The sequence below is a fragment of the Euleptes europaea genome, chromosome 1 (assembly GCF_029931775.1).
Source record: "Euleptes europaea isolate rEulEur1 chromosome 1, rEulEur1.hap1, whole genome shotgun sequence".
In the NCBI taxonomy this organism is placed as follows: domain Eukaryota; kingdom Metazoa; phylum Chordata; class Lepidosauria; order Squamata; family Sphaerodactylidae; genus Euleptes; species Euleptes europaea.
Window position 1 is genome coordinate 147,663,051 of NC_079312.1, and position 21,003 is coordinate 147,684,053.

Here is a 21,003-nt window from a genome sequence, read left to right on the forward strand (position 1 = left end):
ACAGGGTTCTTGCCTGCAAGGGCTTACAGTACATGTTAACTGAACAGCAGAACTGTGAAGGAAAGATGTGCAACTGTCAAACAAGCAGAGGGAATGGGTGACTCAGTTGACACCGGAAGAGCAACTGTTGTGAACTGAGTGGGAGGAGCCTAAAGAGGCCAGGGTGGCTCCATAAAAAGCTTTTTAAAGAGTTGAGAAATAAAAAAGACTCATTTAGGAAGTGGAAGGAGGGCCTTATAACCAAAGAAGAATATAAACAAATAACTAGTGCTTGTAGGGAGAGTGTTAGGAAAGCTAAAGCTCAGTATGAGCTTAGGCTAGTGAGGGATGCTAAACACAACAAAAAAGGGTTCTTTTCCTATGTACAGAGTAAGAATAAGAACAAGGACAAGATAAGCCCATTGTGGGGACCAGAAAGTGAAATTGTAACAGGAGATGAAGAGTGGGCAGAACTCAATTCCTATTTTTCCTCAGTCTTTTCTTGTGAGGGGAGCAGTGCTCAACATGGCATAAACAGAACACATGATGAGGGTGTCAGAAATACAAGCATGTTATAATATTGTGACAGACAGGTGGTCAGTAAAGCTGTCAAGGAACTGTCAGATCAGAAGGATCTGGTCTGATGCAAGAGGCTGAAAGGGCCTGGAAGCAGCAGAATGAACTGGATTAAACCAGATATGGCTAGTAGGCTGATATAACGCTGTGGGTGTAACAGCAGGTGGCCTAATTGATATCTGGGGGTAGAAATGTATAAAACTAAGAAGAATGTGAAGCTCATTGTTTCGGAAGCTATTGCCGGGAGTGAGTGTTGTATTATACACTGTAAAAATAAACTAAGCACTTTTTAGTAGCTGGAGTCTGGTGGCGTGTTTTGGACCAACTGATAACCCGCTGGCTTCCGCGATAGAGGGAAGGGATTTATAGCCGAGGATTGGCATTGGGGTAGTGCACAAACATTTAGTTTCTTTAAATGAAACAAAGTCATCGGGCCAGATGAATTGCATCCAAAGGTACTTAAAGAAATAAAAGGTTCCAGGACTCACCTGGAGCCTGGGTTGCAGAGCCCGGGCCGGGAGGGGTCAAAAAGGCAATCGGAGGCTCCCAGAGGCGTGGGTGGACATGCACGTGGCCCGGATCGTGGCACCAGCACGTGGGGGTGCACGCATCAACCTGGGAGCCTCCACCTATCAGAGGAGTTGAGTTGGGGCAAGGGGGCCAATCAGGCAGCCCCCGTTTAATTTTGAAAAGCCAGCCGGTCAGAAAGCTGGACCTGGGGAGTTTTCACTCAGGTCCGCTTTCAGTGTATAAAAAAGGGAGGGCCAGGCGGACCCCTCTCAGTTCGCCGTTCTCATCGCTGGAGGCAGGTCATTGGGGGACAGCAGCGAAGGAGCGGAAAGGCGAGGACAGCGTTTGGCTCGGTCACGAGCTATTGGGCAGCCCGTCGCGCGGAGCAGAGACTCCACCGGGCTTAAAAAAAAAAAGAGCTAAAAAAAAATCAAATCGCTGTGCTGACAATCACTACCCCTTGCGTGGGGTCCGATTCCTTTACCCTTGCGTGGGTGAGGATTCCAGAGCTGCCATGTCCCCCCAAAAGACCCCCGGTGTCAGGAAGAGGCAGGCATCGCTACCTCGGACGAGGAGCAGGGCCGGGGCCGCCAGAAAGTCCTGGGAGCACTTGGCCCCGAGGCAGAGGGGGGCCAGGTGTGGATCAGGGGCGCCCGGACCCTCAAATATATCCAACCTGAGGGGCATGAATACCCCCGATGGAGCCTCCACAGCCGGGCCGGGTCATATGCGAAGGGCAGCCACCTCACAGGCCACTAGGCGGAGTTGCAGGGTTACCCCTGCATTTTCTGGTGCTGCCTCGGCAGGTTCCCCAACAGCTAGGGGCGGGCACGTTGATTACTCAAGTGCCCAGATGGTTCCTGCCGCTGAAGTGGCTGGCCCGAGTGGGGTTACCCCTTCCAGAGCTACCAGACGTGGAAGGGCGTTAGCTAGGGCAACCTCTTCTTCGTCGTCATCCAGCCCACCTCCTAAAAGGAGAGTTCAACGCAGACGCAGCAATAGGGGGCATAAAACTCATCATCACTCCCAACGGGCATCACGGAGGATACCAGTAGACAGCTCTGATGGTGAGCATTCATCTAGTTCCATCTCTGGGGTTTTGGGAGGGGAATACTGGTTGGCGGCAGCTAATGTACCAGGGTTACCTGCTTGGGCCATCCGGCGTCGTTTCTTTACTGCCATTCCCCCTGATAAAGACGGCCCAGGAAGGGTCTGGGAGGAGAATAAAAGCTTGTCACAATCTTCAGTGCCCCCTCCATTCAATGATGACGAAGATCCCCCTGGCATTCACCTCCCCAGGGAACTGAGGGAAGATATTTTAGATGGGTTTTACGTAGACCTCTTTACCCTCATAAAACCTGAGGTGGAAGAGGGACGCAGATCACGGCTCTCTTCAAAAGATAAGAAGAAGGAAAAAGATAGGTGGAACTCGGTTGATAGAACTTTTGAAAAATGGCTGGCAGGTTATACTATATTCATGGGAGTGGTATCTTCAGCTTACCCAGCTAGGGGTTGGCATTTGGTGAACCACCTGTCCAACGTGTTGCGGGCTCGGAGCCTAGCTGGAGACATGGCCGCCATTGACTATGACGAAGCATTTAGAAAAAGGGCATCCCAAAGCGAAAGATCTAGTTGGGATTTAATCAATGACAAACTATGGCTAGTAACTGTCGGGCCTCACATTAAGGCTAAAACTGAAGTAGGGAAGCGGAACAGGGGGGGGGGGCTCGCAGAGAGGCCAGCAAACGCGTTTGCTGGGAATACAATGCTGGAAAATGCCTGCGAGCAAAATGCCACTTTGACCATAATTGCGAGCTCTGTTCAGGCCCCCACCCAAAACTCAGCTGCATTCGCAGTCAAAACAGTGCACCTTCCTTTCGGGGTCAGCGGCCATCAGCTTTATCATCCCAAAAAGAGCCCTCCAATGTTGGCCTCAACACTACAGGGGCAAAATAATAAAGACAGTTTACTTCATCTGGCACAATCGCCTATCCGGTTAGATGCCTTGGCAAAATTGCTTACTTGTTACCCTGATAAACCGGCAGCCAGATATTTATGGGAAGGCTTTTCCATAGGATTTAGAATTCCATTTTTTCTACCCCGAATACCCATGGCAGCCGGCAATTTTAAAAAACTGCGCTGGAATTGCCTGACGTGCTGGACGATAAGATTGCTAAAGAATGCCGGCTAGGCCGGAAGGCCGGCCCCTTCAACTCGCTCCCCTTGTTGAATTTAAGAGTTTCTCCCCTGGGAGTTGTGCCTAAGAAAGTCCCCGGGGAATTCAGACTCATTCATCACCTGTCTTACCCTAAAGGTAATTCAGTAAATGATGCCATTCCCCCAGAGCTTTGTTCAGTGCGATACCAGACCTTTGATCACGCGGTTGGTATTGTCCGGAGCTGTGGCCGGGGGGCACTGTTGGCTAAGTGCGACGTACAGTCGGCCTTTCGGTTATTACCTGTACACCCATCAGACTTTTGCCTACTGGGTTTACAATTTCAGGGCCAATGGTATGTTGACAAGGCCATGTCTATGGGCTGCTCCGTGGCTTGTGCCGCGTTTGAGAAATTTAGTACTTTTTTAGAGTGGGCCTTAATGGACAGAACTGGCAGCCGGCTGGTTGCTCATTATTTGGATGATTTTCTGATGGTGGGACCAGAGGGATCGTCCTTATGCGCCACTTTATTGGAAAGTTTCACGACTCTGGCCTCTGAACTTGGGGTTCCCCTAGCTCAAGAAAAGACGGAGGGTCCATCTTCCCGTTTGAAATTCCTTGGCATCGAGATTGACACAGTGTCAGGCACATCCAAGCTCCCAGAGGATAAATTACTGTCTCTACGACACCTACTGAGCTCCATGTTGGCAAAAGAGAAGTGTACATTAAAAGACCTACAGTCCGTAATTGGGCATTTGAATTTTGCATGCCGGGTCAATTTCACCTGGTAGGGCCTTTTGCGCACGTATGTGCAGGGCCACGGTGGGCATCAAAGCTCCTCACCATAGAATCAGAATAACCCGGGAAATAAGGGAAGATCTCCTCACTTGGCTGCAGTTTTTGGACAACTTTAATGGGATTTCACTCTGGCAAGCCAGTTGGGCACCTGGGCAGGACTTTCAGGTACACACAGACGCGGCTGGCAGCATCGGCTTTGGGTTGTATTGCATGGGACACTGGTGCGCACAGCCTTGGCCTGAACACTGGCTTAACACTGGCTTGGCAAGAGATTTGACATTTCTGGAACTCTTCCCATTGGTTGTGGCAGTGATAATTTGGCGGCATTTATTTCAGGACACACATATTACATTCTGGTGCGACAACTTGGCAGCAGTGCACATAGTTAACCGCCAGACTTCAAAATCACACCGTGTGATGCAGTTGGTGCGCAAATTTGTATTAACTTGTCTCTCTGCTAACCTTTCATTCATGGCTCAACATGTACCTGGCACTGATAATTGCATTGCAGATTCTCTATCTCGTTTACAGCTCGACAGATTTCGGACCCTAGCACCGAAGGCAGATCCCTTTCCAGCAGAATTTCCGGAGGAGCTGTGGGCGCTTGGCATCGATCCATAATGCACGGGATTTATTTATCTGTTTCTCCATCAACTTTTCAGGCGTATTCAGCGGCAGCCAGGCGTTTTTTGGCATTCACCAGGAGGTTGGGGGGTCCTGAATGCTGGCCAGTAACAGAGCATTGGGTTCTTCAATATTTGGCACATCTTAAAGACAGCGGTCATGCAGCTGTCATGCAGTTAGGTGGATCTGTAATTGGTTGACAGATCACACCCAAAGAGTGCTTGTTAATGGTTCCTCATCCACTTGGAGAGGAGCGACTAGTGGAGTACCTCAGGGATCTGTCCTGGGCTCTGTGTTGTTCAACATCTTTATAAATGATTTGGATGAAGGAATAGAGGGGATGCTTATTAAATTTGCAGATGATACTAAATTGGGAGGGGTAGCAAATATGGTAGAAGACAGTGCCAGGATACAGGATGATCTTTACAGGCTGGAGAATTGGGCTAAAACCAATAAAATGCATTTCAACAGAGATAAATGTAAAGTTCTGCATTTAGGTAGGAAAAAGCAAATGCATAATTATAGGATGGGGGAGACTTGTCTTAGCAGTAGTGTGTATGAAAAGGATCTTGGGGTCTTAGTAGACCAAACACTGAACATGAGTCAGCAGTGTGATGCGGTAGCTAAAAAGGCAAATGCGATCTTGGGCTGCATCAACAGAAGTAAAGTGTCCAGATCACGTGAGGTGATGGTATCGCTTTACTCTGCTCTGGTTAGACCTCACCTAGAGTATTGTGTTCAGTTTTGGGCACCACAATTTAGGAAAGATGTAGACAAGCTGGAACATGTCCAGAGGAGGGCAACAAAGATGTTGAGGGGTCTGGAGACCAAGTCCTGAGAGGAAATGTTGAAGGAGCTGGGTATGTTTAGACTGAAGAAGAGAAGACTGAGAGGGGATATGATAACCATCTTCAAGTACTTGAAGGGCTGTCATATAAAGGATGGTGCAGAGTTGTTTTCTGTTGCCCCAGAAGGTCGGACAGAACCAACGGGTTAAAATGAAATCAAAAGAGTTTCCATCTAGACATTAGGAAGAATTTTCTAACAGTTAGAGTAGTTCCTCAGTAGAACAGGCTTCCTCTGGAGGTGGCAAGTGCTCCTTCCCTGGAGGTTTTTAAGCAGAGGCTAGATGGCCATCTGTCAGCAATGCTGATTCTATGACCTTAGGCAGTTCATGAGAGGGAGGGCATCTTGGCCATCTTCTGGGCATGGAGTAGGGGTCACTGGGGGAGTGTAGGGGAGGTAGTTGTGAAATTCCTGCATTGTGCAGGGGGTTGGACTAGATGACTCTTGTGGTCCCTTCCAACTCTATGATTCTATGAGTAAGCAAATACATTGTTAAATAAGTTGATGTTAAGGAAGGAAGTAAAAGAATTTTCTCACATAGAGAATGGGAGGCTGCTCCAGCCACAGGGAAGCTGTGATGAGATATAGTTGAAAGCAGAAGACCACGAAGTGGGGTGGACCAAAGCAGAAATGGTTCCTTCTTGTGATGTCTCTGTATGCCTTTTCAAGTGTCACCAGTCCATATGCCCCAAACACAGTCCCATCTAGCAGGCTAGAGATCCCACTCAATAAGTAAAAAGATGTGATCAAGGTCCTTGTGCATGGACTACCCATTGGCAGTCTTTGGCAGCTAATCATATACATCTGGGATACTTAGCAACAACCCACACCCTTTCCGCCTATCTGCAGCAGACATACATTATAGATTGTCCTTTTTCTTCCCTTAGGGTAGCTGATATCAAGCTTCATGACTTCATACTAATGTACAATCTTATAGGGATATTGGGGATCATGAAGAATAGGGGAGGCTGAGAGGGGACAAGCATGCCCTTAAGGGAAGAGAGTGAAAAATTTGTGAGTGGAATTTTCATTTTGCCTTTGATCAGTCTGGAGGGTTCCTATGCCTCGAGGTATGTTAGAACTTCTCCACCAGTTCCACGGAGTACTTCTGATCATTCTTCTCCACCCTATCATCTTCAGGTTGATAGGTCCCTTTTAGGACTTCAATCCGCTCAGAAAGGCTTCTTGCATCAGGAGCAAGGATAAAGTTATAGATCAGGGATGCAATGATGCCACCAGCCAGAGGTCCCACCCAGAAGACCTAAAGAAGAGGGTTTAAAAAAAATGTTTACTTGCTCCCAAACAGAGGTTGTTTATGCATGGGTACTTTCACTCATGTTCGCCCCTAGTCTGTCTCTATTGTTCCTTGAGTTATGCATGAGTTTTCTGTCTATTAGTGATGACCTCGTTGCCAGCCCTCGCAATGTCCAGGTCTTCCCATTCCTCTGTTAACACGACTCTTCCATCTTCCCTGAGCAAAACCCAGGTGAAATCCCCATGCAGAAGGCAAAGTGGAGGACATGCAAGCTTGGTTTTGCTCACAGCCAATTACAAAGTAGCATGTCCAGAGGCGGGGATTCAAATATTCCCTCTTCCTGGGAGCTCTTTCTGAGCACAAGAAAGACTTTTTAAAACCAAGGCTTGGATTTCTCCTTTTCAGATTGCTTCATTTTTGTTGTTGTTCTTAAAATGCTTTTTTATGTGGCAATTGGGTTTGGGGGTGGGTTCTCTCACAGTACGCACTACAAGCAAGCCAATTAAAAAGCAGCATTTAAAGGGGTGGGGACTTGATTTGAGCTTGGAGACTGCTGGTGCATAGATTCCCAACAGGAAAGTGTGGGTCCAGCCAGCAACGAACCTCAGGTAAAACTCCTATGCATAAATGACCAGAGTTTCTGATTTTAGTACATATATAAATCCCTGTTCTGCTTGAGTAGTTGGAACAGAACATAGCCAAATGGCTTCACAATTATCTTGAGTTGTTCAGGGGAAGTTTAGACATGCCCAGGCTTCTCTCTGGCATCATACAGTGTGCTAGGAACACAGAACTTTCCTAGTATTTCCTGGTGATGCTACTTCTAGCCAAAGCCAGCTCCTTACATCCCATGCAAGCACATTTTGAGCATCCTACGTCAACCAGAGCTGCAGTCAAAACCTCCATGTATCTTTGACATAGGAAAATGTGCCTTTAAATGCTTTCATAATGTAGTTCTCAAAATCGAAGCCTACATAACATATTGTTGTTTGTTACTTATATGAGCAGGAGACAGAGTTCTTTATTCTGAATTTGACAACTTCCATTATATTTTATAATATGGTAATATGATCCTACTTAGGCTTTTTTCCACAATCAAAATTTTCATGTTTGTTACCTTTTAATATAAGAAATTTGTTCAGAAAAAAGGACTTTCATGACATTTCAGCCATTCTACACTCTCTGCCTTTGTGAGTTTTGGCGCTTGCAGGTCATTATTTTTTTCTCTGGAATTGTGAATTCTGCCTACCAAGGGTTCTGCTATCCCAGGATGATGGGGAGGTGAGCCAAGAGCCTCTGATCATGCCAGATTTGGCTGACTTTCAGTGGCCTCTAATTCATCATTTGAACACACACACAAATTAGACACTGAAAGTGAGTTAAAGAAGGATTTCCCAGAATAAGTGATGGAATAAACAGGCCCTAAAATAAGCCCACCCTGACCTGGATACCCAGGCTAGCCTGATCTTGTCAGATCTCAGAAGCTAAGCAGGGTCAGCCCTGGTTAGCATTTGGATGGGAGACCACCAAGGAATACCAGGGTTGCTGTGCAGAGGAAGGCACTGGCCAACCACCTCTGTTAGTCTCTTGCCATGAAACTCTTGCCATGAAAACCCCAAAAGGGGTCGCCATAAGTCGGCTGCGACTTGAAGGCACTTTACACACACACACACACAAGATAAGCCCATGGCTCATATATCACGATCAACATTTGTTGTTTTTCATAAGCAACTGATTTTAATTAAGACACAGCCCTACAAGGAATTAATCCTGTTTGTATACAGCTCATTAATGTATTGGCCATTCATCCCCCTGCCAGCTACTGAAGGGATAGCAATTCTCCCCTTTACTTTTACTTATTTGCCAAATCCTTGGAAATCTGGACTTAGGGTCTAGATTGATGATTCATGCCCTTCCTTTCCTCCAAGCAATCCTGGGCTCTGTGAATGTCATTCTGAAGGCTCAGCTGTAGCTTGTGTCAGATAGAAGACATAAGGATTCACTTACCCAGTGATCCTGGTAATTTCCCATTATAACTGCAGGACCAAAAGACCGTGCAGGGTTCATGGAGCAGCCAGTGAAATAGATCTGTAAGCCAATAAAGATAGATGCATGTCAGTAAGGAAAGCTCCTAGAGTTTATGAAGATATTCTACTGGCAAACAGCTGGATAACTTGTAAATTAGAGACAGCCGAACCCATCTGAGTCACCTTGCTGCTTCCTGGGAAAGATCTCCTGAGCCATCTCCCTTTATCTACTTTTTTATAATTAGCACGTAAAGGTACTTGGGCTCAAGTATCCAGCCATTCCCCCAAACCTCCACTTCTTTCTTACCCAAGTAGTAACCCAATCCGGAAGCAATGAAACCTTTATATACTAGGCAATGACTGCCATTGCCCGTGACGAGTCCTCCCACTTCAGGGCAGAAAAAGGTAAAGGTAAAGGTCCCCTGTGCAAACACCGGGTCATAAATATTATCCCTCACAATGGGAAGTTGTGTCTCATTTCTGGATCTGAAACACTGCACCCTGTGCTCTCAGTACAGCTTCTTCTGTGAGAACGCTTGATATCTTTGCTCCCCCAGCAGCTGCTGCCATCCTGGTCCTCCTCCTCTGATGGGTAAACATAATCCCCCTCTAACCCTTTCTTCCCTTAGACCTTATGTGTATCTTGTTTGTGCATTGTGTGTGTGTGTTATTGAAAACCTTAAAAAAACCCTTAAATTTATAAAACACTTCTTTATTCAGAGTATTTCCATGGGTGTGCTCATCCTTCATATAAATAAGCTTAAATATCCCCTACGCCTCCTCTCATAAAGCTACATTTGTCTCCAAGCTAATTCCCCCAGTAAAACGAGACCCCTCTAATTGGTGTAACAACCTGGAGATAACTTGTAATCCCAGGAGACATCCAGCCATCACCTGGGGGTTGGCAACCCTAATGCAGATTGTCCTAAACTCCTCAGAGGAGGCAAGGGCCAAAAACACGAGGCAGAAAAATATAACTGGAAGCAGTCTAATTTCAAACACACTTGAAGCTGCCTTATACCAATTCAGACTACAAGTTTATCAAGGTCAGTATTGTCTAGTCTGCCTGGCAGCAGCTCTCCGGGGTCTCAGGTCTTTCATATTGCCTACAACCAGGTCCTTTTTAAACTAGAGACGCCAGGAATTGAACCAGGGAGCTTCTGGATGCAAAGCAGGTACTCTACCACTGAACCCCCTTCCCAGGTGCTCAAAGGAACAAACAGATCTTGTATAAGGGTGGTTCGTTTTTAAGGAGGAATTTATGGTGCTGGTTCTTCGTCACTTAAACTTGATCTGCTGGTTCCCACTGGACTGTAGTGATTGATGATTGTTGGTTCCTTGTGCCCCTCCTCTAACATGCCTGAAGAAACTGGGTTATTAGCCTTTACCATGTGGTTTCTCCATACATGTGTTATTTGGGAAAGGGTTCATGTACCCCTGTGGCTCCCATACCATAAAAGACAAGAGAAAGTCCTCAGAGAAAGTAAAATGTGTCACGTTTCCAGTAACAAACCATGTGATTATGGCTCCAGCACTATTTGTTCCAAGTTACTTCAGCACCCTCTGCTGGAAGGGGGTGGGAAAGAACTGCAATCAGTCAACCTAGAATCAAACTGTGTCCTTTTTGTTTGTTTGTTTGTTTGTATAGTTGAAACAACCACACTCACCCCCAGGAGATGACCAGTTGTGACTGACAGTCCAATAGGTAACGCTGGGGAGCCCACATTATCAGTTCTGCAGCTGTCAGTTGAGGCAAAGACACAGAGAACCAGGAGGAAGGTCAGAATCAGCTCCACAGCCACTGCCTGCCCAGCTGTTGTGTTGTTTTGTAACTGAAAGATGAAAAAACCCATGATGCACAGATTAGAAGAGAAAGGCTGCCTTGGCGATCACAGAGACAACAACAACAACAACAACAACAACAAACCTTACGCTCACAGAAGTATTTAGTGTGCAAAAGGAAAGTGGACCCACAGGCTAGATTTCTAGGAATAGGCTACAATTCAACAGTTTGTCAAGTCCACCATAAAACACCCACGTAGCCTGACTACTGGCCTGCCCAATGACTGAGGTAATAATTATGTGTTTGTCTGGCTAGTCATTTCTGAAGCCCTCCCAGGCCCAAATGTCTGTGTATCTCAGCAATAAGAGCTGGATCAGCACCAACAGAGAAATCAAGAGTCTAGGTAATTAACTTGAGCCAGTAGTAGCCAGAGGAACTCGGCCACTGGTTAACCTCTAAAAAACAGAAACTGTAGGCTAGCAGTGGGCTTGGAAGCCCTGCTGACTAACCTGCAGACCCAATTCTTTAACCTCCGATGTGGCTCTAAAGACCACCACATGCCAAAGACGGTTGTGCAAAAGAGGGGATTTTAGCAGGTACATCTCTCTCTCCCCCCCACTCCTGTTCAAGAAAACCTACCAACTGTCCCTCTTCCCTCAATGGAAACCATCAAAGGATCCCTAAAAGCAGCTAGAAAACAAAAGGGGTTTCAGAAAGAAAGGACAGGAGGAAGATGAAGAAAGCAGATTTCATGCAATAAGACCCAACTTAGCAAAGACACAATTGTCTGGCAACTTAAAGTGTTATGAGAGAATCCCAAAATAGCAGCACAGAGAGACTGTGATTTTGTAGGTATGACTCAGATTGAATCATAGAATCATAGATTTGGAAGGGACCACCAGGGTCATCTAGTCCAACCCCCTACACAATGACCCCTACTCCATGCCCAGAAGATGCAACTAAAACCCTCCAGGATCCCTAGCCAATCTGGCCTGAAGGAAAATTACTTCCATCCTGACCCCAAAGTGGCAATCAGCATTTCCCTGGGCATATAAGAAAGGGCCATGAGAGCCAATCACTGATGCCACCCTTCCTGCCCTCCTTCTCATGATCTGCCTAAGTTCACAGAATCAGCATTGCTGACAGATTACTGTCTAGCCTCTGCTTAAAAACCTCTAAAGGAGAGCCCACCACCTCCCAAGGAAACTGTTCCACTCAGGAATTGCTCTGTCAGAAAGTTCTTCCTAATGTTTAGCCAGAAACTCTTTTGATTTAATTTCAACCCATGGTTCTGGTCCAACCTTCTGGGGCAACAGACAACAACTCTGCACCATCCTCTATATGACAGCCCTTCAAGTCCCTTTGTTCTTTGTACCACAAAAAGCCAGAGTCACAACTTGACAAACTTTTCACAGTGTTCAGCTGAAGAGACTCTAGATCGCTTAATGAGGTCTAGAGACTCACCAGGCGGCACACAACCACTCTGTTCCTTCGAGCGTCTATGGCTGTAGATAAGAGCAGTCCCTAGACTTTTCTCACAGCCTTCTGGATATCCACAAAAATTCTTAGTACTTGAAGATCAGCCTTTCAGCACATTATTTAACAGAGGGATAAGACTTGCAGTCTACAATAAGTGCTATTATTAGCTGCTATGAGTATCATCAATTGGGGGAAAAGTTGGACACAAAGATTTTAAATCAATCAGTCATGCTGTTCTAGCGAGTGGAGAACATAACATATTCTGCAGGTAGATTTATGCGGCTGCAGCCCTATGTACACTTACCTGAGAGTAGAACATCCTGCATCTAGAAGCAATGACTTCTGAAGTTACAGTCGTTATCACTTTCTCATTATCACTTAATCAGAACAACAGGGATTCTCTTGTCTGTTGCACTTACCCCATTGACAGCCAGGCCTCCCCGGATCTCTGAGGGGGTGATCTGGTGTATCACTCCTGCTCCAGCTATTGCTCCTACCATCTGAGCTATAATATAAGCCACGGCTCGAGGCACTGAAATCTTTTGTGCTGCTAGGAGGGCCACAGTCACTGCTGGGTTGATGTGTGCCCCGCTGACATGGCCTACAGACTGGACCAGAGTGGCTATAGTCAAGCCAAATACCAGTGAAATCTGAAGGACTCCTGGGAGTGCCGAGGGCCAATTTAAGGCAGAGCCTATGCCTATCAGGACAAATATCATGGTGGCCAAAAACTCTGTAGCAGCATCCCTGAAAAAGGCCAAGGAGCGAGCTTCATTTGCCATGGTGCAAGCAGCAGTGGGGAAGCCAATGAACAACACTCTAAGGGCTTTTCACGCTTGCTTGCTTGCTTGCTCTCTCTCTCTCTCCCCTGCTGGAAGGATGGCTAGAATATATATATTATTATACACGGACACACATAGGGAAAAAATGTGAAATGGGTTGGGACTGGGAACTGGGGTTGAGGCTCCTTGGAAAGCACCCATCACCTGCCTCTGAAATCCTGACCTTATTAGTAATACTCAGCTTTGCCTTTTTTTCAGTTCATGATTTATGGCCCAAACTTGGCTTTCGGTTGAATCCTGAATATTCCCACAGAAAACTTTTCAAACTAGGCAAGTGCATTCCTGCTCAACTACTTTCTGCATCATCAGGATGAGCATCGTCTCCATAGGTCCTCTGCAGAAATTTCAGGCCTGCTCATGATCCACCAAGCCAAAAAAAGTGATGTACGATAGCCTGGCAGGGGTTCAATTAACTTCTGTTTCTACTAGAACTACAAAAAATAAGAGGTTGTCCAAGAAACTGGTAGGTTGCAGTTTATGGCAGACTGGGCTATGTTTATCTTGGTGGGTCACAAAGTTGATGTAACAAAAGCAAGAACCACACAAACCACTGTGGAGTGCCTGTTGGACAGGACAGGACCATAAAAATTAGGTATTTGAATATGTGAAGCTGCTGTATACTGAGTCCAGTGATGTCTCCTCTGGCCAGTAGTGACTCTGTAGAGTCTTGAGCAGAGGAGGGAAGCCTTTCTCAATGCCTGGAGACAACAAGATGTGAACCTGTGATCTTCTGTATGCAGAGCATATGCTCTACCACTGAGTTATGGCCTCCCTTCCCCTCGCCACCATAAGTAGATGTCTAGGATTCACCCCCAAGTGGTGTGGATCCAACCATCCACTTCTGAAAAGCACACAAAGTTTTCCCACATTCACCTCCATTCCCCAGAAAGACCATTCCCGGGGTTGCAGTATCTAAGCAGAGGAATACCTGCATGGGACAGTGCATAGAAGTTAGAAAGGACAAGGGGATGAAATCAAGCTCTTTTCTCAGCAGAACTGAGCTTGCAGAAGTGGAACAATTTCATCCCCCCATCACTATTTCAGTCACCCTGTGGCTATTCTTCTGCACAGGACCCAAGAACCTAGGAATGATCTCCCAGGAAGTGGAAGTATCTTCAGAAACTCCATGTTCTCTGTACAGAATGGCTGGGTCTCTCACAACCTCAGTGTGAATCATGCCCATAGAGAGCAGCAGCAACACAAAGCTACAAAAGCTTGTGAAGATACATTCTGCATCCAAATTGACTTCGCTCTGACATCTTTGTGTGAATCTCATTGCAGTCCATGAAATATGATCTTATGTGGAACTAACTCTTTGAGTTTCATTAGACTCAATCCTGAGTACATGTGACACGCATTTACATATCAGGTCAGGTACATTTTAGAAAGGATCCTAAGCTTATTAAATAATTCGGAGGGGGGGTAGTTTTCCCACTTTTTAAATGGAATGGAATGACATCGCACACAAATAGTCACATTTGTAACAGCGCTTGTGGCTGTTAGAATCAATTTTTGAATTTTAAAATTAAAGGGAATGATTGAGCCACAAGTGCACTTGACACAAAGCAGTCCCTAGACTTTTTACACTATGGTTTACACTATGTTTAATTAGGCTTAAATCGGATTACACTCATAAGCACTTTTAAGGCTCAGGATTGATTATGGATTTGAACACATGCTTAATTCTCCCAGAGAAATAAATGGGCCTTAAAAGTGTTTAACCACGGTTAGATTGCAGCTGTGAATGAGGGGTCAGTTACGTTAATATAGAGAATCCTTGCACTACATCATAGTGATTTTTGGTAAAGATTTTTAAAAAGTCCCTGATGTGAACCTGTGATCTTCTGTATGCAGAGCATATGCATACAGGACTTTTGTGTGCTTTTAGTTTAGGGAAAGCAACAGATTAAAAGTACAGAATGTTCCTATGCTGAAATATCCTAACCCCTGCTTCTTTGGCCATGGTTGTGACCTGATGTGTCAGAAATAAAATTTATTCAGAGAGAGACACAAACTGGGTGACCTTGATCTCCTTGAAGTTGAAATGGCAGCAAAGTTAGAATGCGGGGGTGGAGGGGAGGGAGTGCCAAGAAACAGTCATTGGAGAGCAATGCCCTGGTTGTTAGCCAACTGAAACCTACAGTGCCCCACTTCTCTGAGTGGTGAGAAGCTTATCTAAGCACGTTCCCTTGTAAGATACTGGAAGCTTATGGTGTCTTCTTGGTGTTTGCTTCATTTATAAACAAATAGGTAGAGCACAGGTGAAGATGCAGAAGCACAAACAGGTAGAGCACAGGTGAAGATGCAGAAGCACTCCTACAGGATAACTGATAGGGTTGCCAGCCGGCCTCTTTGCTCCAGTAGGAACAAAAATGAGGGAGTGGAGAAACATTGTGTGATGTTGCAATATCGCTTCTGGTTGTACCTGGAAGTGATGCCATGGCCCTCTAGGAATTCTCCAATATCTATGGTAGAAACCACTTCTGGGTACAAATGGGAGTGTTGTTGCTACATTTCTTCCCACCCCCAATTTTTTCTCCCTCTGGCGGGAAGAGTGGCAGCGGGGGCCAGGAGCCAGGACACAAGGCAATCTGGTAAACCTCGCACTTGATCAGCTACCCCACATTAGAGCCCTGGGGGAGAGGGAGGGAGAAACCTTCAGCTGCCAAGTATCCAGCTTCTTTCTCAGTGGAAGTGCTGCAGACTTCACAGCAAATATGTGGAGGAACACCTGAGGTTAGCAACCCAAGTGTGGGGGTTTGTCTCTTCCAGTCCTGGTGGTTGTTGGTCAGAACCATTAAGGCACATTGAAGGGGGGGTTTCTATAGCCATTAGGAGGAATTACCAGGCAGTACTGTTCCTTTTGTCATATAGTATAAAAACCATAGGCCAAGAATACAGGGCAGAAATATCCACAATTGCCAAGATAGTTGCCATAGGCAAGATTTAAGTGGATCTCCCACACATGAGGGAATGCCAATGGAATCGTCAAGGCTGGACGTTGAGGCAGAAATCCAAGCCTCATCTCCTGTGGTCACCAGGGAGGGCCCAAAAGCAGCCTGGAGCTTTGTATTTGTAGCATACAATTACATTGAGAGGAGGCATAAGCATGAAGTCCAATTAGTAGCACCAGTGGCTGCAAATACTACCAGTGGCAGTATGCTTTTTTCCTTCAGAATTATTATTCACAATTATTTCATTCATACATAAAACTCATAACCTTAAATCAAGTAAGTTTTTTCTTTTTTTGAAATTGAGTGCAAGTCCTCTCCTTGTATGCTCCCCAGAGGACGTTACTGTCAGCTCAGCTGTCTATCCCTAGCGTCCCATAAACAGACATGCTCAGGCAGGTGAACCTAAGCAATGCTAATTTATTAGGAGCAAAAAGGCAGATTGACAGAAGTTGACTGCCTCTCACGCAGGAGAGGGTGTTAATGGGGTCTATGCAGGTGGGTTACAGTATAAAAGCATTCTAGGCAAAAAGCAATACAAAATGAAACCACAGTGCCGTACTAAGAGATAACGATTCCCAGAGAATCAAAGACATAACATGGATACAGGATAAACAGGATTTGCAGCAAGAGAACAAGACCTTGACCAGCAGCCAGAACTTGCTCTTGACAGGAAGCCAGCCTCTGGCCTGCAACTGCCAAACCCCCAACTTCAAAAGAAGCAAAGGCCTGACAGTTATGTTCTTCTAGTAACAATCGGCTGGTGGTCCCTGGCCCAAAGAGTGTCTGGCTGTCCTCGACCAGGACCAGGTCATTTTCTGCCCTGGCCCCAGCCAGGTGGAATAGCTTCCCCAATGAGATCAGGGCCCTTCAGGACCTTAAGGAATTCCGCAGGGGCTGCAAGATGGAACTATTCTGCCAAGCTTATGGTTGAGGACAGCTACAGTTTTCAATCAGTGCTGGTCTCCCTAACCCCTCTCCCCCTTTTTAACATCTTTAGTCAATTAATTACTTGGTGGGGGGACGTACTGCCCATAGGCCCTGCAATGGCATATACAACTAAGGAGCGCCATCTTTGCAGATATGCCCTTTTTATTCTGTCTTTAGTTATTTGTTTCAGGTTTGGATTTTACTGGTATATAATGTTTTCATGCATTTTAATTGTTTAATATATTTATGTTTTATTGTAAGCCACTTTGCTGGGGAGAGCGGGATATAAGTGTGATGAATAAATAAATAAGTTATGATGACAACTGCTCCTTAAAGGAGCAAGAATGACTTGACATTGAGTTGAGCAGCTGCTGTCACCGGACCAAAAATGCTTTCCCTTCCCCAGGGTTGCCAGGTCCCCCTTGGCCACAAGAGGGGGAAGGGGGGGTACAGTTGCCAGATCCAGTTTGGGAAACTCCTAGGCCATTTATGCAGGGTCGATTTTGATGCTCGCTCAAAGCTGCTTTTTAAAAATCCGCTCTTTAAAATGACTATTCACAGTCCCGATGCAAGAGAAGAAAGTCAAACAAATTCCACCTCCCCACTCGCCTACTCCTTCGTTCCTTAATTTGCATAGCCATTAGCAGAAGTCGTTTGCATAGCTAAGCCGCGGCTGTGATTTTTCATGGTTCCATCAGTAAATGCTTCAATTCGGGGGGCGGGGCAAATACAAAAGGGTCTCTTAAGAAATGCAAAGCATGTGCCAGCTTTGCAGTGACGGCTGTAATGACGTCAAAAAGGGCAAGAGTCCAGTAGCACCTTAAAGACTAACTAAAAAGGTGCTACTGGACTCTTGCCCTTTTTGACTACTACAAACAGACTAACATAGCTACCGGCTGTAATGACGGTTCAGCATGAATAAATTAAAAAAATATGGGGGGCACTTCAGCCTGGAACACACTGCTAATTACCAAGCATAAACGGCCCTAGAGATTTGGGGATGGAGCCTGGGGAGGACAGGGGCTTCAGTGGAACACAGTACCATCGAAAGCATCAATTTTCTCCAGGGGGAACTGATCTCTGTAATTCCAGGGGATCCCGAGGTCCCACCAGGAGGCTGGCATCCCTATTCCCTCCCCCCTGGGTGAAGTTCCCTCCTCTTTCTTTCCAGTGATTTCATAAAGGGTGGGCAGAAGACATCTGAGAGGAGAGGAAAGCAGGGGCAAAATTTCCCTTTATCTTATAGGGAAAACTCCAGGTGTGCTGGGGCAACAGAGATCCGGCAGCAGCCAAGAACAAACCGTCCTGAGCCCCAGTGGCCTGCCAGACACCACTGCAAGGATCGTTCAGTTCAGACCTAGCCAGCTGCAGCAAGAACAGTGGCATCCGTGCTCAGCTTGGACACAACTGGCAGTAGCGTAGGAGGAGACAACTGGTGAACCTGCACTTGTGGTCCTAGTCACCCCTGGTTGAGTTCAAGCTGGGTGATCCCTATAGGGACCCTTAGGCTTGGCTTCTTCCTGAGCCAAATTTTCTAGGGCCCATTTGGTCCTTGAAGGAGAGGAAGCAGGACCTTCAGTGGCAGTGATAGGCAGAGAAGAAATTTAAATATGTTTTATCATGCTCTGAATCGTAAATCTGTCACAGCAGTGAACTTAACTTTATTTGTATTGATATTTAAACTTAGATTTTGTATCTGATTGAATGTTGTTGCTGATGAACATACTCCACGAGGGAAAACATCAGCTGAGTCCTGCCCAAACGGAATCCTGGTTTGGGGATCAATTGTTTATTTAAATATTTATACCCACTTTTCTCCCCTATGGGCACCTAAAGCAGCTTACAACATCATTCCTCCCTGCTCCATTTAATACTCACAGCAGCAACCTTGCGAGGTAGGTCAGGCTGGGGGAGAGTGGCTGGCCCAAGATCACCCAGTGAGCTTCCATGGCAGAGTGGGGATTCAATCTGGGTTTGAATCCCCACTCAATTTTTAGTCGTAGACTCTAACCACTACACTATGCTGACTGGGATTGTAAACATCCTGAAAATAAATAAATAAAAAGACATGCAGCTAACCATGTCCCTGGCAGGCTTGAAATGGGAGATGGCAGGAAGGCATTCCCACGAAACCTCAGCATTGCGTTGTAATGCACCAAAACTGGATGGGCCACATAATTATTCTCTTGCAATAATTCTCTTAAGAGTTTCAACCTGCTCCTCTGCTCTTGTGGAGCTGCCAGCCTTTCCGTTTCACCGTTTGTTTAGCGGCAATTATGTGGGACTTTACTTCTGTTAATTGTCAGTCATGCCAGCAATTAGAGAGATCCATTGCATTAAGAAATAATTATAGTGATTAATTATATTTCTCTTCCCTTAGGGCTTTTTATTCCTCTGTTGCCTAAACAGCAAAAGGCCACCTAAGATTCATTGCTGAAGGCAAAGTGCCCATTAGAGAGCTGGGGCTAAGAGCAGTGCAAAAGGCCCACGAACAGGGTATAGAATCTTCTCTAGATAGTCTGGCATTTGGCTTGGGTCCTTGATGATCAAGTAACTTGATAACCTTTACACCGGAAGCAGACAGTAGATGACCAGACGCCTCTCCCTCCCTCTCCTCCAAGCAGATGCAAAAGAGATACTTGTCAACAGCTGGTCTAAGTGACCTTCAGTAAACCGAGTAGGGCTGTTGAATTAAAAAAAATTCGGTATAGTTCGGATTCGGCTGAATTTGGCCCATTTAGATTCGGCATATGCCGAAGTCCGAACTCCCCCACTTCGGGTCCGTGCAATTCGGCGGGAATTCAAAGTTCGGGAAAAGAAATTGGCCAAATAAAGCCATTAAAAACACAACCGCGCCTTTCCGCGGCTCTGGGGGGGCATTTTTGGGGGTAGAGGTCCCAAACTTTCAGCAGAGCTTCAAAGGACATTTCTTGAAAGACTCCCCAAGTTTTGTAAAGATTGGGTCAGGGGGGGCTGAGATATGGGCCCCGAAAGGGGTCCCCCCACCCTTAATGTACATCTCTGAGCAGAGCTTGCCGTCCACGCACAAAGCTCCTAGCCCCGACAAACAGCTGAGAAGTTTTTTATGAATGAGGGAAAACCTGAAGACACACAACTGAAACCCCCCCTCAAACCAGGGAGAGAGAGACTCGAGGGGGAACACACACCCCAGGCAGAACTGGCAAAAGCCCCCTTTGGCTTCCCCCCCCCACCCACAGAAACTGCTCCCTCCCCACACACACACAGACTCTGCTTCCCCCCCCCACACACACACACAGGAGAAAAATTATAGATTAAAGCCCCCAAAGGGGTCTTACTGTGGCTGTCTTCTGTTCCATCAGGAGGGGCTGGGGAGGACTGGGTAATCCAAGACGTTTCCATTTAGGCACAGGACGTTTTGCTCTGGAGGAGATGCATACAGGATCCCATTCATCCCAATAGGGGAAAGGGGAAAACCCGTATCTCGGGACCCCCTGACCCAATGTTTACAAAACTTGGGTGGTCTCTTAAGAAGGCTTGTCTGAAGCTCCGCTCAAAGTTTGGGATCTGCACCCCCAAAAATGCGCCCCCTGCAGCCACAGAAAGAGAAAAGGGGGGAGCCGATATTTCTGCCCCCACTGAACCCATCTTTACAAAGCTTGAGTGATATCTTAAGAAGGATTGTCTGAAGCTATGCTGAAAGTTTGGGGGCTGTATCCCCAAAAAGCGCCCCCTGCAGCCACGGAAATGGAAAAGGGGGGAGGTAAAAGGGGTGGAGCCCATATCTCGAGACCCCCTGACCCAATGTTTACAAAGCTTGGGGGGTATCTTAAGAAGGCTCATCTGAAGCTCCACTGAAAGTTTGGGGTCTGTACCCCCAAAAATGCACCCCCTGCAGCCATGAAAAGAAAAAAGGGGGGAGCCCAAATCTCGGTACCCCCTGACCCAATGTTTACAAAACTTGGGTGGTCTCTTAAGAAGGCTTGTCTGAATCTCTGCTGAAAGTTTGGGGTCAGTACTCCAAAAAATATGCCCCCTGCAGCCACAGAAAGGAGTGAATGTGCACAAGCACCCCCCCCCCACACACACACACACTAGGATTTCCCTCTCTCTCTCTCTCCCCGGCCGGGCCACACATCAGCTGATTCCTCCAGTACTCAATCCTGACTGATTGGCCAGAAGAAGACCCAGCTTGGCCACCGATTGGCCGGGGGAGGAGAATGCTGATTACTGACGGTTATGCTGCTTACTGACGCCCCGAATTTGCCG

At 46.4% G+C, this 21,003-nt stretch overlaps 1 protein-coding gene across 1 annotated transcript; it reads right to left on the reverse strand.

Moving 5' to 3' along the window:
- Nucleotides 1–6,563: 6,563 nt before the first annotated feature.
- On the reverse strand, nucleotides 6,564–12,814 carry LOC130476921 (aquaporin-2-like). The gene is made up of 4 exons (XM_056848936.1): nucleotides 12,452–12,814; nucleotides 10,438–10,602; nucleotides 8,751–8,831; nucleotides 6,564–6,749 (listed from the first exon to the last, which is right to left on the reverse strand). Exons 1-4 carry the CDS (start codon nucleotides 12,812–12,814, stop codon nucleotides 6,564–6,566), a joined length of 795 nt encoding a protein of 264 aa, XP_056704914.1.
- Nucleotides 12,815–21,003: the final 8,189 nt, after the last annotated feature.

What these genes read in the sequence shown, in the direction of transcription:
- LOC130476921 (XM_056848936.1), bottom strand. Translation starts at nt 12,814, where the DNA reads ATGGCAAATGAAGCTCGCTCCTTGGCCTTTTTCAGGGATGCTGCTACA. An exon ending in CAACTGGTCATCTCCTGGGG is followed by an intron (nt 8,832 to 10,437) that starts GTGAGTGTGGTT and finishes ATTGGCTTACAG; the next exon opens with ATCTATTTCACTGGCTGCTC. An exon ending in GAAATTACCAGGATCACTGG is followed by an intron (nt 6,750 to 8,750) that starts GTAAGTGAATCC and finishes CCTCTTCTTTAG; the next exon opens with GTCTTCTGGGTGGGACCTCT.